Source organism: Nilaparvata lugens, chromosome 12, assembly GCF_014356525.2.
Source record: "Nilaparvata lugens isolate BPH chromosome 12, ASM1435652v1, whole genome shotgun sequence".
Taxonomy (NCBI): domain Eukaryota; kingdom Metazoa; phylum Arthropoda; class Insecta; order Hemiptera; family Delphacidae; genus Nilaparvata; species Nilaparvata lugens.
The window spans coordinates 34,784,519-34,796,242 of NC_052515.1; the positions used below are offsets into that span (position 1 = coordinate 34,784,519).

Genomic DNA, 11,724 nt, shown 5'->3' on the forward strand with positions numbered 1-11,724 from the left:
TTCTTGCCACACTCGTGCCAGCATATCAGGCGTAACTTGTGCAACCGCAGCAATCCAAATGTGATCCGATTTCGGAGGACATTAAGATTGTCTGGTAGAGGCGAAACATAAACTTTATCCTTAATGAAACCCCACAGGAACAAATCCATCGCGATGTTAAATCCGGTGAGCGAGGTGGCCATGCAATTGGTCCTGCATGGTAAATCCAGCGAAGTTTAAAGCAATTGTCTAGAAAACCCCGAACTTCTACATGGAAATGAGGTGGTGCACCGTCATGCTGAAAGTAAAAGGGCACTTGTTTATCTTGTTCAGCATGACGGTGCATCACCTCATTTCCACGGAGATGTTTGGGATTTTCTAGACATTCGATTGGCAAACCACCCATCCACACACTGACGCTGGTCGTCATTGGCCTTCAATAGGCCAATATGTGGATGCGGCATTAGGCATGTGATCTGATTTTTACTTTCCTTGCCCTATTACCATAGGTAAGGAGAGTATAGCTTTCCAAAAAAAAATTAAGGTACCCTAATTTCATGTTTTCTATACGTTTCAAGGTCCCCTGAGTCCAAAAACATGATTTTTGGGAGTTGGTCTGTGTGTGTGTGTGTGTCTGTGAACACGATAACTCCATTCCTAATTAACGATTAACTTGAAATTTTAAACTTAAGGTCCTTATACCATGAGGATCCGACAATAAGAAATTCAATAAAATTAAGTTCAAAATGGCGGATAATGGCTGAAAAAACATGTTTTTCACAGTTTTCTCAAAAACGGTTCTAACGATTTTCTTTCAATTTATACCCTAGGTAGCTAGGGTCTCATTTGATAGGGTCTCTAGGAACATGGGTCTCATTTCTGGGAAAATTGCTGGAGCACAGTAATATTCTTGAGAAGAATGAAATTTGTTAAATTTCTTTTACGTTCTTCTCAAAAATGACTTGACCGATTTTTTTCAAATTCATACTTTGTATAGTTATTTATCAGCTCTATTAGCTGGAATGAGTCTCCTCCCTGGGAAACTAACAGGGGGTCCACCCCATCCTTGAAAAAATTGCTGTTTTTACAACTTTCAAAAAATCATCATATTCCACAATTCAAACAAAGGAAGATGTACTCTGAAAACAATAACAATAGTATAATCGTAGTTTTAAATATTTAGCCGCCAATCGGCATTATGTTATTCCCCTAAATTATTCTCGTTTAAGAATGAGGCTTATAGATCAATGAGCAAGGAAAGTTGTGTGAGTGTACCACACCAGATTTTTTAAATATGATTTAAAACGGGGAAACTGACCTGATAGCCTGCGTGATAACGTTGATACAGCCGCACACAACTTTGGGGTTCTTGTGTTCAGTGCCCTTGAGTAGCTCCTCAATGACGATCTCCTGTTTCTCCTGCTCTATGTACATGAGGGTGATCTGTGCCGCCAGCTCCTTGGTCTTTGCTTTCGGGGCACCGATGCATTTCGCCACTATGCCTGACATCACCTCGCCCACAGTCCTACAGGAACAACAGACATGCTGATTAGATAGGTACTTTGTTAGGAAATAAAAACACACATATATTGTCAAATTCTACAGTTTTATTGCGGTACAGGACCATGGTTTTGTGACCACACAGGTCACATTTTCAAGCTGACCAAATAAAACTGTAGAATTTGACAATATATGTGTTTTTATTTCATTATAGAAAGGTTCTACAACATTGACAGTACTTCGTTACACAAGAAAGACAGTAAAAAGTGAGGATATAGTGAAGGAACAATCCGGGTCCTGTAGCTTTGCCTATCGACGGAGGGCCACTAGAATACAATACTACCCGTTCAAAAATATCAAACATTTTTGAATATGTATCTTTTCATAAGAAACAGAGGCTCTTTTGTATCTTCTAAAAAGCAACGTGTTGCATCCGAAAATATACAAAAGGGGCTTTAAAGTATCTTTCTATAAGCAACAGATGCTCTTTTGTGTATCTTCTCATAAGCAACGTGTTTCATCCAAAAAGATACATAAGAAGCTTTAATGTATTTTCCATAAGCAACAAATGCTCTTTTGTATCTTCTTAAAAGCAACGTGTTGCATCCAAAAAGATACACAATGAGCTTTTTGGAGTTACGTCCTTTTAGCACATAACACAGTTTACTGTCTGTGTCCTGTAGCTTGCCTATCGGCGGAGGGCCACTAGACTACAATACCACCCGTTCAAGAATATCGAACATTTTTGAAAATGTATCTTTCCATAAACAACAAATGCATTTTGTATCTCCTCAAAAGCAACGTGTGCTTCCGAAAAGATACACAAAGGAGCTCTAATGTATCTTTTGTAATGTTACAATTTGTTGATTGTATCGCAATGTCAATAATAATATATCAATATCGATGTATCGATAGTAATATGAATATTGTATATTGATTAATATCGATACTGGATTACCAAGTTAACAACTGGTTTGTCTGGTTAAACTTATATGAAATCAAATGTAATTAATTTGTTTGTTAGTTATATTTTTGAATTGGATTGCAAAACGCTTCATTCTATCTTAGATTGTCGTGAATCCAATTTGTAATGATAATTGATAATAAAAAATAAGTTTCAAAAAAGTGTAAAGTTTCACTTTCCATAAGCAACAGATGCTCTTTTGTATCTTCTCAAAAACAACGTGTGCATCCGAAAAGATACAAAAGGAGCTTTAATATATCTTTCCATAAGCAACAGATGCTCATTTGTATCTTATCAAAAACAACGTGTGCATCGGAAAAGATACACAAGGAACTTTACTGTATCTTTCCATAAGCAACTGATGCTCTTTTGTATCTTCTCAAAAACAACGTGTTGCATCCGAAAAGATACACAAGGAGTTACGTCCTTTTAGCACAACACAGCCTATCAGCTGACATTTGTTCAACATATTCTTTCCATTGTTGGTGATACGTTGCAACTCTCTCATTCATGAAGAATCTGTGTGAAGGGAGCTTCCTCCATCAAGGGATCTAGGATCTCTGAAGCCTGATGTTTTTGGAAAACCGTGAATATTACCCCGCGAATCATACCTTGCCTAGTACTGTACAGTAGGCGTCCCGTAACTTTGCCTCGGTGACTTTGAAACGGCATATAGGCAACGTATGGTTCGCGGAATAATATTCACGGCTTTACAAAAACATCAGGCTTCAGAGACCCTAGATCCCTTGATGGAGGAAGCTCCCTACACACGGAGATTCTTCATGAACGAGAGAGATTCAACGTATCACCAACAATGGAAAGATTATGTTGGACGAATGTCAGCTGTTAGGCTGTTTTGTGCTAAAAGGACGTAACCCCAAAAAAGCTCCTTGTGTATCTTTTCGGATGTAACACGTTGCTTTTGAGAAGATACAAAAGAGCATGTGTTGCTTATGGAAAGATACATTTTCAAAAATGTCCAATGTTTTTGAACGGGTAGTATTGTAGTCTAGTGGCCCTCCGCCGAAAGGCAATGCTACAGGACCTGGACTATACTTTGTTACAGAAAAAAAAAACATAAATCCGAAGATAGAGCCTCTATCTATCATAGAGGGAAGGTACGAAATGAAGACATGAGAATGGAAACCAGATATTGATTGACCAATTAGGCTGAAAGTTAGGTTTTATCTGTTCAGAATCACGAGACTCTTCAGAATTTGTTTCAGAATCACGACAAAATTCTGTATTGTTTACTTTGAAAATCAGGAAAAGTTGAAGTTTATTTTGCTCACGCGAGTGCTCTGATATAAATGTGGCTTTTTCTTATTACACACAATTCCACATGTATTTGAAACACAAACAACAATAAATTTGACCCCACAATATAGGTTTTCCTCAGTTGGATAATTTTTTGAATTTAAATTAAACTAGCTTGTATCTGGTTTCTCTATATAATAATAATAATATAGAGTGGCCTGGCTGGCTCAGGTCTGGTGTCAGAGTTTTCAAGTCTGTTTCAATTTCAGGGCCTCTGACATGACCTAATGACTGTTTTTAGGCAGCCGGGAACGACGGTTAACGTGTCCATCCGAAACACGGGAGTGGCTCGAGAAAAAAAATAGTCTCAATATGATTCATCGGTTGAGAAAGACAGTAATTTACACTATTATTGATAATGAGAACAAGATAGATATGGATATCCACATGCAGGTGGATATAACTGGATTTCATTTTCAATAGATGATGTAATATTTATTTACAATCAATGAAAATCAATGGAACAGGTTTGAAAAACATACTAAAATTCGACAAAAAACATGAAAACTTGATAAATGAACTCACTTTCCAGCCACAGCGTTACCCAATGAGCAAAACCAATGAAAATCTATGAAACAGTCTCGAAAAACAACTTGAAATCTTCAAAAATTGCACTAAAAACCATTAAAAATGAACTCACTTTCCGGCCACAGCGCTATTCTCGACAAAGGCCAGCACGGCTTCGAGGCCTTTCTCCTGGGCCACAGCATTACTGTCGATCACAAACTTCTTCACCAATCCAAGAAACTTGTTCCATTCGGGCGACTTTTCATCGTCAATCTGTTGAAACAGCTTGGCCGCTTCTGTGTAACCGTGAACTCTCGCCTTCCATAACTGTCAACAAAAACACAATTTTTTAATCTTCATAAATTAAACGATTTATTCTAAACCAAGGTCAATAGAAAGAGTTCAACAAGACACGATTCCATGAGCATTGCAGAACGGTCATATTGAAGCTATCTAGCTTACTGTAGAATTTAGATTCGATTTTGAAATTTGCCGTCAAATAGCTTCAATATGGTCGCTCTATAAGTAACATTGGTGTCTAGACTTAGACCAGTTATAGAATAGACACGCTGGGAAGTCTAGCTTCTGAAGCCAACATCTACTGTCATATCGCCAAATCGTGACGTCATCATCGGATAGAAAACTTTCAGATTGAATAGAATAGAATAAGTTTTAATGTAACCGCTTCTGAGGTCTTCAGAAGCATTACCTCCGTCACAATATACAGCAAATGTCACACATACAATACAATAATTGAAAATATACTATTCTAAAAGAACTACAATATCATGATATATTAATATCATGTCCAAACAAAGAATATATATATATATATATATATATATATATATATATATATATTCAAATATAAGATATTTGTGTCTATTTCAGAAGGATGTAAATTTATTATTCATTAAAATGGTAAACTCCCGCTGCGCTTTCGCTGGAATAGACACAATCTGCTATGGAAAACAATGTAAACAAACTCTACAGAAAAGTTTTCTATCCGATGCTGACGTCACGATTTGGCGATATGGCAGTAGATGTTGGCTTCATCGTCTTTCAGTATGAATTTACAATGGCCCGTGTCTATTCTATAACTGATCTAAGGTCTAGACCTACCTCTATTTTGAGTCCTTGTTCTAAATTGATAACAACAATTAAGGCCTTAATACCAGGGCATTTTACATACAATTCACAGGAGGAGTTGGGAAATTTATAATGTATTAAAGGAAAGAATTGGCTTATACACGTAGGGGATAGGAAATTCACGAATGACGCATCATCACGGCTGAACTACTGAACTGATTAACTTGAAATTTTGCACAAATCATAATAATTTAATCAACTTCACATACCTTATGCACACATCTGTCTGTGACTGGAAGTTTGATGTATTCTGTATTTTCCTCATCCATGTTGGTTATTTATTTGTTTCTGAAACAAAATAAAGCAAAAATTATTAATAACTTACTGTTAAAGTAAAGTAACTTTATTACTGACATTCTAATTTCAAGTTTAACTTCATAAATCAAGACAAACTGCGATTTATTTATGTGGTTTATTGTCATGGTTTACATAACTTAGAAATGGTAAAAACTAAACATGACATGGTTTAATTGTATGAAAAGTTTTTGATAAATTAACCGCACCTTGATATCTGTTCATTTACTTATTCATTTATTCATTGGCAATTACAAATCATAATTATAATAAATATAATATGATTGGGAGAAGACAACAGGCATAGCCCAAAACTGTCTAGTCCCAAATTTATACAAATAAAAGTTTCAAAAAATAATAAGGTTAAGATTTCACTTTCACTTCAAAAAGTCCAATTTCCACTTCAAAACTAATGACTAAACTAAAAATTTTGAATTTTGATATTTAGAAAGGCTCACAGACTATGTCCAGAACGGCCCTTATCAGCATAAAATATGTGGTAGCACAACATGAAGAAAACTTATAGATTGGATTCTTACGAAACGAACAAATAGGGGATTGAAAAAGGCAAACTTAAGATCACAATAATAGCTGATAAAACATAAGTAAGTTGGTGAACTGGTCTATTATCTGAAACTGAACATATCTTTCAACCAGTAAATTAATTCTTAATAACATATCAAAGTATGTTGTATCAGACAGTTTGTTTATCCTTAAAGAACCATAAAGGACTACCGGATAGGGGGATTGAAAAAGGCAAACTTAAGATCACAATAATAGCTGATAAAAAACAAGTAGTTTGTGTAATGTATATTATCTGAAACATATCTTTTAACCAGCAAATCAATTCTTAAAAACATATCAAGGTACGTTATATCAGAATCAGACAGTTGGATTATCCCGAAACAATCGCGAGGGACTACTCTATTCTTAGTTGAGCCTAAGAGGCTAGTAGGCCATTGATTCTGGAAGGCTTGAGTAAATATTGTCAAAAAATTCAGAACGGACTGATCTGACATGAATATTGCATGCTAGAGTTTCCTCTTGTTTACAATTCATTGCAACACCCGATTCTTCCATAGGGGCAATACACTCTCATACCAGAATCAGAAATATCTATATAATATTTGAAAAAAAAATCATATTTAATATTAATTTAACTAAATTGTTGAAGATGTTTCTGAACGAAATTTCCATTATTTTCTAAGAAAAATATTCATCATTATAATATTTGAAAAGAAAATTATATTAAATATTATTTCACCAATTGTTAAAGATTTTATGAACGAAATTTTCTACGAAAATATTCATCGAGGAGCTTTGAAGCTACTCATTCGAGTAGGAGCTAAGTCGAATGATAAATTATTTTAAATGGAATCACCATGATATAATTTAGGAATTAATCAACTTTACGCTAAAAAATGAATGCTTTTCTGATCAATTCACTCATCAGTTATTAGCTTCAAATTACTTCGGAATTCACCTAAAACCGAAGGTCCTTTAATTCATATCTCATATCCATCCCATAAAACGTCATCCCTCGTACAAAACCTCAGGTTACTGCAGACAAAAAGGGAATAATACAATATTTAAATTACTTATATCTTATCTCTCCTGCAGACATCATCCTCGGAAAAAGATTGATTATAATAATTATATATTCACAATGAATTATAAACCCATGTATTAAAAAGTTATGACTACATTGGGGATCAATGTTTACTTATTCAATAATACCATTCTGTGTAGGGTACTTGAACACAATAACTATTTTTTCTGTTTTACATTTTGACAGAGCCATTTGACTGGCAAGCATGACATTCCCATAACATTGTTTCATTTTATTATTATGACAGCACTTCATACAGTGTAAATAATGTTATTTATGATCATTTTCTTCTCTCCCCATACACACACACCACACACACACACACACACACACAACACATATATATATATATATAATATATATTATATATATATATTATATATATATATATATATATAATATATATATATATATAATACCATAGAGAAACAATAGTGTAAGTAGATATCCCATGGTATAGGGCGTTTATGTCGCAGCTTTTACTTTTATCTCAAGCCGATTATTGTCGATTTTTACTGTTTTGACCGGTAAGAGTGTATGAACGGCACAATATGAGAGACTACCAGCGTCATAAAGCTTCACGGGAAAGAACTACGTGGACTATAGGCTTGAGATACAGTAAAAGTTGCGACATAAACGCCCTATACCATGGGATATCTACTTACGCTATTGTTTCTCTATGGTATATTGAAAAAGTAAACTTTGATCCCCAATGTAGTCATAACTTTTTAATACATTGTTTATAATTCATTGTAAATATATAATTATTATATATAATCTTTATCCGAGATGATGTCTGCAGGAGAGATAAGATATAAAAATTTAAATATTGTATTCCTCTCTGTCTGCAGTATCCTGAGGTTTTTGTGTGAGGGCTATGGGATGGATGATGAGATATGAATTAAAGGACCTTCGGTTTTAGGTGAATTCCGAAGTAATTTGAAGCTAATAACTGATGAGTGAGTGAATTAATCAGAAAAGCATTCATTTTTTTAAAGTAAAGTTGATTAATTCCTAAATTATTCTATGGTGATCTAAAATTGATTAATTCATCATTTGGCTTCAAAGCTCCTCAATTTTATGGAAGATTTGAAAAGTGAATTATTATATTGTATTGTACGTTACACTATAGATTTCATGTAGGCTATTTGATAATGCATTTTCACAGATTTTTTAGTTTTAATCTGAAACATGTATTAATAAACCAAAAATCGTATCCAAAACTGTACAAAATTTAAAATGATTTAGAAAGCAAAACTCCCATTCAGGACTACCTGAACTCGGTCAATGTTTTCAAGGTCAGGGTTAGTGGCAACTATCATTGTAAATAATTAATCTAACCATTTACAAGCGCAACTCATTGATGGTCTGCACATTAACAGGTAACCACTTATCTATTCTGGTTTATCACAAATTATTAATCAGATCTCAAAATGTACGGTCAACTACGATCGACCCAGTTCTACAATATGATCACCATCATCATCATCTTCATCATCAGAGTCAATATGATGACTTCATTGATGATGACCATCATCTTGCGTTCAAGGTAAATAATATCACTACGAAACTATCAATTTGTAATTTGTAGCACAAAAACTAGTCTAAATATGAATAAGCCTAATATATTTTTCATAAAGTACATGGGATTCGTATAATATATAATTAATTAGACAGCGTACTAGCAGCGAGAGTACATTAAACATTTGTAGTAAAATGTTATTACTATAGTTATGGAAATAGTATTTTTCAATACTTATCAATGATAATTTACGGTCATAGTTTGCAATGAATAGTTAACAAAAAAATCTGGTGTGGCGCACTCACACAACTTTCATTGCCGTTATGAGAATTTATCACCTGACGCTAGTGTTCTCGCGCATCTCAAATCTACTATTCAAAGATCTGAGTCAGCTGGTGACAGGACAATAACGCTGGAGACACACGAAGTCTGCTATATCTTCATAGTGAATGATTTAATTGAATCAACAGTTGCCAACAGTTTGCAATTTAATAATCTTATTTTCTCGAACATCGAGCTTATTTTCAATTTTAGATGAAAATTTAACTAAACATTTATTGTAGAGATTTTCATGATCAATCTTTTCCACTTGATTTTTTTGTTTAAACTGTATCTGAAGCCTGATAATCGGGAATCTAAAATCAAACTTTGCATAGATGGGGCGGAGCTCCTGAGATTTTTACAGATATGGGACTTGTGGCAGTTGATAGAGCTTATCAATGACTATTTTAGGTAAAAATTTAATCAAAATCGTTGGAGCCGTTTTCAAGAAAATCGCGAAAAACCTTGTTTTTGACAACATTTTCTCCATTTTAAACGCCATCTTGAATTGCATTTGATCGAAATTGTTCGTGACGGATCCTTATATGGTAAGGACCTTACGTTCCAAATTTCAAGTCATTCCGTCAACTGGGAGATGAGATATCGTGTACACAGACGCACATACACTCATACACACACACACACACACACACACACACAGACCAATACCCAAAAACCACTTTTTGGACTCAGGGGACCTTGAAACGTATAGAAATTTAGAAATTGGGGTACCTTAATTTTTTTCGGAAAGCAATACTTTCCTTACCTATGGTAATAGGGCAAGGAAAGTAAAAATGTGCTTCGAGATAAACTCCTCAAACTTCCACTCTATTCCTTGAGTGAAGAGGAGATCACTCGTTTTATTTGTCTCTTTGACATGTTTTCTCGATAGTGTAAATTTTATGAACGTTCATGTTTTTTTAATTTCTATGACGACATCTCTCCAGTGTAAAGACTGGTCATGGATTTAATGTAATTGAATTGAATTTCATAAAATATTCGGGATTTGTATAATGTATCATTGGACAGCATACTAGAAACGAGATTACATTAAACATTTGTAGTAAGAATTGATTACTACATTAATTATGAAAATAGTATTTACCAATACTTATCAATGAATAATTTACGTTCATAGTTTACAAAAACTAGTAGTCTTAACTATGAATATAGTATTTCATAAAATATTTGGCATTTGTATAAAGTATAACTAATTGGACAGCGCACTAGAAACGAGAGTGCATTAAACATTTCTGGTAAGATTTCATTACTACGTTATTTACTTATCAATGAATAATACAGTCTTATAATGACGTTAACGTTCATGATCTTAGAACAATAATTTCAAATGTAAAACCAGCACACAAAAGAATTGAAATACTTTTATTGCATCATACGATGTAAATTATTTGCAGTTCGGTAAGATAGTTGAAAGGACTGATTTAAAACAATAAATTTAATGATCAGTGATTTAGTGGAAGTGATGTGGTAGATATTCTACTTGAATATAAGAAACCATGGGGTTGTAAAAACCATTTGTTAAAATAATTACTCATTTTTCTCAATCACATTGTAATTTAAAAATAAGTGGTTATGCCAACAACTATTATCATTTCTTATACAATAGGAATAGCTAGCACAATACTTCCACTAAAGCACAGAAAATGAAAAAACTTCATCTCATTGTCTTTTCCCTTTTAAATAAATAAAAAAATCTGAGAACCCTTTTAAATTATTTTGTCACATGTTTTGGCTACTAATGCCATTCTCAAGTAATTTTTTTCTTCATCTCATTTAGTGGGGTATCATAATTAGAACGAAGTTTAGTATTAGTAACTTTTTTTATTTATAATATAATAATTATGTATATGTTTTGTCAATAAACTCCTCTGGTTGCAATTATTGGCAATCAGAGAAATTATCATTATTGTATGTATGATTTTTTAACATTTCAATATACAATTGAACAACTAGCTATTTCCAATGTTTTGATGTATTTTAACCAATAAATCAATAACTATTACGATACAAAAGGTTTTATGAATTTATTCTTTGAAGTTATTTTTTTGTTTGTTTATTATTTGAAGTTATTGATTATTGAAGGCTTATTATTGCCTAGCTTTGGATTGAATAATTTTTTTGAAGAAGTGGTCCTTGAAATAATTTGAATTTCTAATAAACTTTATTAGTTGAAGAGAGTTCCTTATTTAAAACTATTGATCTAATAATATGAACTAATCCATGATAATTGGATCAATACCTAAAAATCTCTTACAAATTCAATGATCAATTGAATCAATACCTAGATCTCGAACAATTCAATGACCCAATATTTACTAGTTTAAATACCATTAAGATCACTTTCTCACCTTAGTCCCGTCACCTCTAAATCCATCTCAACAGAAAATCTCTTAACAAAATCCAGTTCTAAGTTTGGGTATGTTTAGCATTGCTAGTGAATATACATACACCACCACTTCTATGAGCTATTCTACAAAATTCTGATCTCAGTGAATAGCCTGGAACCCTAACTTAATTTATTCCTTTATTTTTTTTAAGCCA

At 33.4% G+C, this 11,724-nt stretch overlaps 1 protein-coding gene across 1 annotated transcript in view; it reads right to left on the reverse strand.

Annotated features, from left to right (window-relative positions):
• LOC111050490 (cytoskeleton-associated protein 5) overlaps positions 1-5,707 on the reverse strand; it is an 81,963-nt gene extending 76,256 nt beyond the window's left edge. The window contains 3 exon segments of the mRNA XM_039438572.1: positions 1,298-1,504; positions 4,401-4,594; positions 5,626-5,707. Coding sequence (XP_039294506.1) covers positions 1,298-1,504; positions 4,401-4,594; positions 5,626-5,685 — 461 coding nt within the window. The 5' untranslated portion in view covers positions 5,686-5,707.
• Between the last annotated feature and the right edge of the window lie 6,017 nt (positions 5,708-11,724).